The sequence below is a fragment of the Calidris pugnax genome, unplaced genomic scaffold, assembly GCF_001431845.1.
Source record: "Calidris pugnax isolate Ruff unplaced genomic scaffold, ASM143184v1 scaffold41, whole genome shotgun sequence".
NCBI lineage: Eukaryota > Metazoa > Chordata > Aves > Charadriiformes > Scolopacidae > Calidris > Calidris pugnax.
In genome coordinates this window covers 2,510,768-2,512,370 of record NW_015094509.1, presented here as the reverse complement: position 1 = coordinate 2,512,370, position 1,603 = coordinate 2,510,768, and the positions used below count along the sequence as shown (strand labels likewise).

The window sequence follows — 1,603 nt, the reverse complement described above, 5'->3', positions numbered from 1 at the left end:
ATTGCCTTACCCTTCTACAGCCACCAGTATTCCCTCTGGAGAAAATCTCAGGGGTGCAGAAAGCAAACTAAATTATCCCAATGAGCCTTTCAGATCTTACAATCTAGGAATTTAGCTGTGTCCAAGTTAATAAGGTGGACGGAAATGAAAGAAAACAGTATGGGAGAGAACATAACCCTCTGCAGGTTGAGCCCAGCTTTTTCTTCTGAAAGTCAGTATGATTTAATTATTAGCCTTTAAGATGGAGTGTTCTTAAATGAAAAAAATAATTAAATAAAAACAAGACAGTGATCTTTGTGCTAGTAAAGGCATATGAATAATTACACTATGACCTACTGGCAAAGGAGGGGTAGGGGAGGAAGGAAAACACTGGGCACTGGGACTCCCTCTTCATTGGTCATCCTAGAGCATCATGTGGCCAAGGCTCCTTTTTAAAGATAACTCCTGATCTCCTGGAGCTCATACTATCGTCCTGTCCGGCATTTCTGCTTTTTTTCCTGCCTGATCCTGTGGAAGACTTCTCTCTAGCCTGACAAAATGTGTGACCAGTTTGTGGGCACCTGGAAGCTCCTTTCTAGTGAAAACTTTGAGGACTATATGAAAGAGCTGGGTGAGAATTGTTGTTTGGACTTGTTGTATCTGGGATGGGGAAGGGATGCTGATTTTGAACTTTGTTTCTTACTGGCTTTTTTTTTTTTCTGGGTAAGCTGTTTAACGAGGGGGGTTAGTCCATTTTGAGCAGATGCTTTTAAACTGGAGAACTGGGCTGTTTGAGTTAGTGGTATCAAATTCCTATAATATAGAAAAACCTTGATTGGGAGAAATAGTTTCAGGTAAGCCGAGTCTATGCGTGCCTACTTAATAGTGTTATAAATGGAAGTAAAACACGTCACTGTAATATTTTGTGTGTATTAGCTTTTGTCCTTGGACAAACAAAGTAGTGTAAGGCTAGAATCCAGCAAGCATTGTGTCTAAAAGCAACACACCTAAACTTCTTTATGTTGCTACTGGAGACCAATTAATTGTCATGGTTATTATAGTGAATGAAACGCCGCAGCTGCCTCCAGTGAATATTAACAAAGAAGATTGCGTGGATTCATGCAAATACTTGCAAAAGATTTGAGGGATAGCACTCTTCTCTAAAGGTGTAGACTGCCTGCTTAGAAATAAAATGGGGCTTCCAGAGGTGTCTGCATCCTTTTAGTGTGGAGGCAGCGTGGGGTAACTTGCAGTGATTGGATCGGTACGTGCTAAAAAAGCTGGGGTTTATTTATTTGGAGAGTAGGGGTAAAATACTCACGGAGACTCCTGCAGCACTCAGACAGCTTTCAGTGAAACTCTTGCACTCTTAATCTTTACCCCAGATTTCACTCAGGACGTAACCATTGCCAGATATTTCTTAATCATTTCCTTTTATTCAGCCTAGCCACTGATTAAATATAAAAAGTGCTTGGTTTTGTTTTGTTTTGTTTTGTTTTTTTTTTTTTTTTTTTTTTTGCAGCTTTCTCAATGCAGATTAGGTAACTTGATGCTTATTTGTTGACCTACCCTTTTTATATGGCTTTGGTGGCACAACAGGACCAGGCTCTATGTTATCCTAGAA

At 39.9% G+C, this 1,603-nt stretch overlaps 1 protein-coding gene across 1 annotated transcript in view; it reads left to right on the top strand.

The window, feature by feature from the left end:
• The first annotated feature begins 452 nt into the window (after positions 1 to 452).
• LOC106902240 (fatty acid-binding protein, adipocyte-like) overlaps positions 453 to 1,603 on the top strand; it is a 3,598-nt gene continuing 2,447 nt past the window's right edge. The window contains exon 1 of the mRNA XM_014965573.1: positions 453 to 610. Coding sequence (XP_014821059.1) covers positions 538 to 610 — 73 coding nt within the window. The 5' untranslated portion in view covers positions 453 to 537. The remainder of the gene's footprint in view (positions 611 to 1,603) is intronic.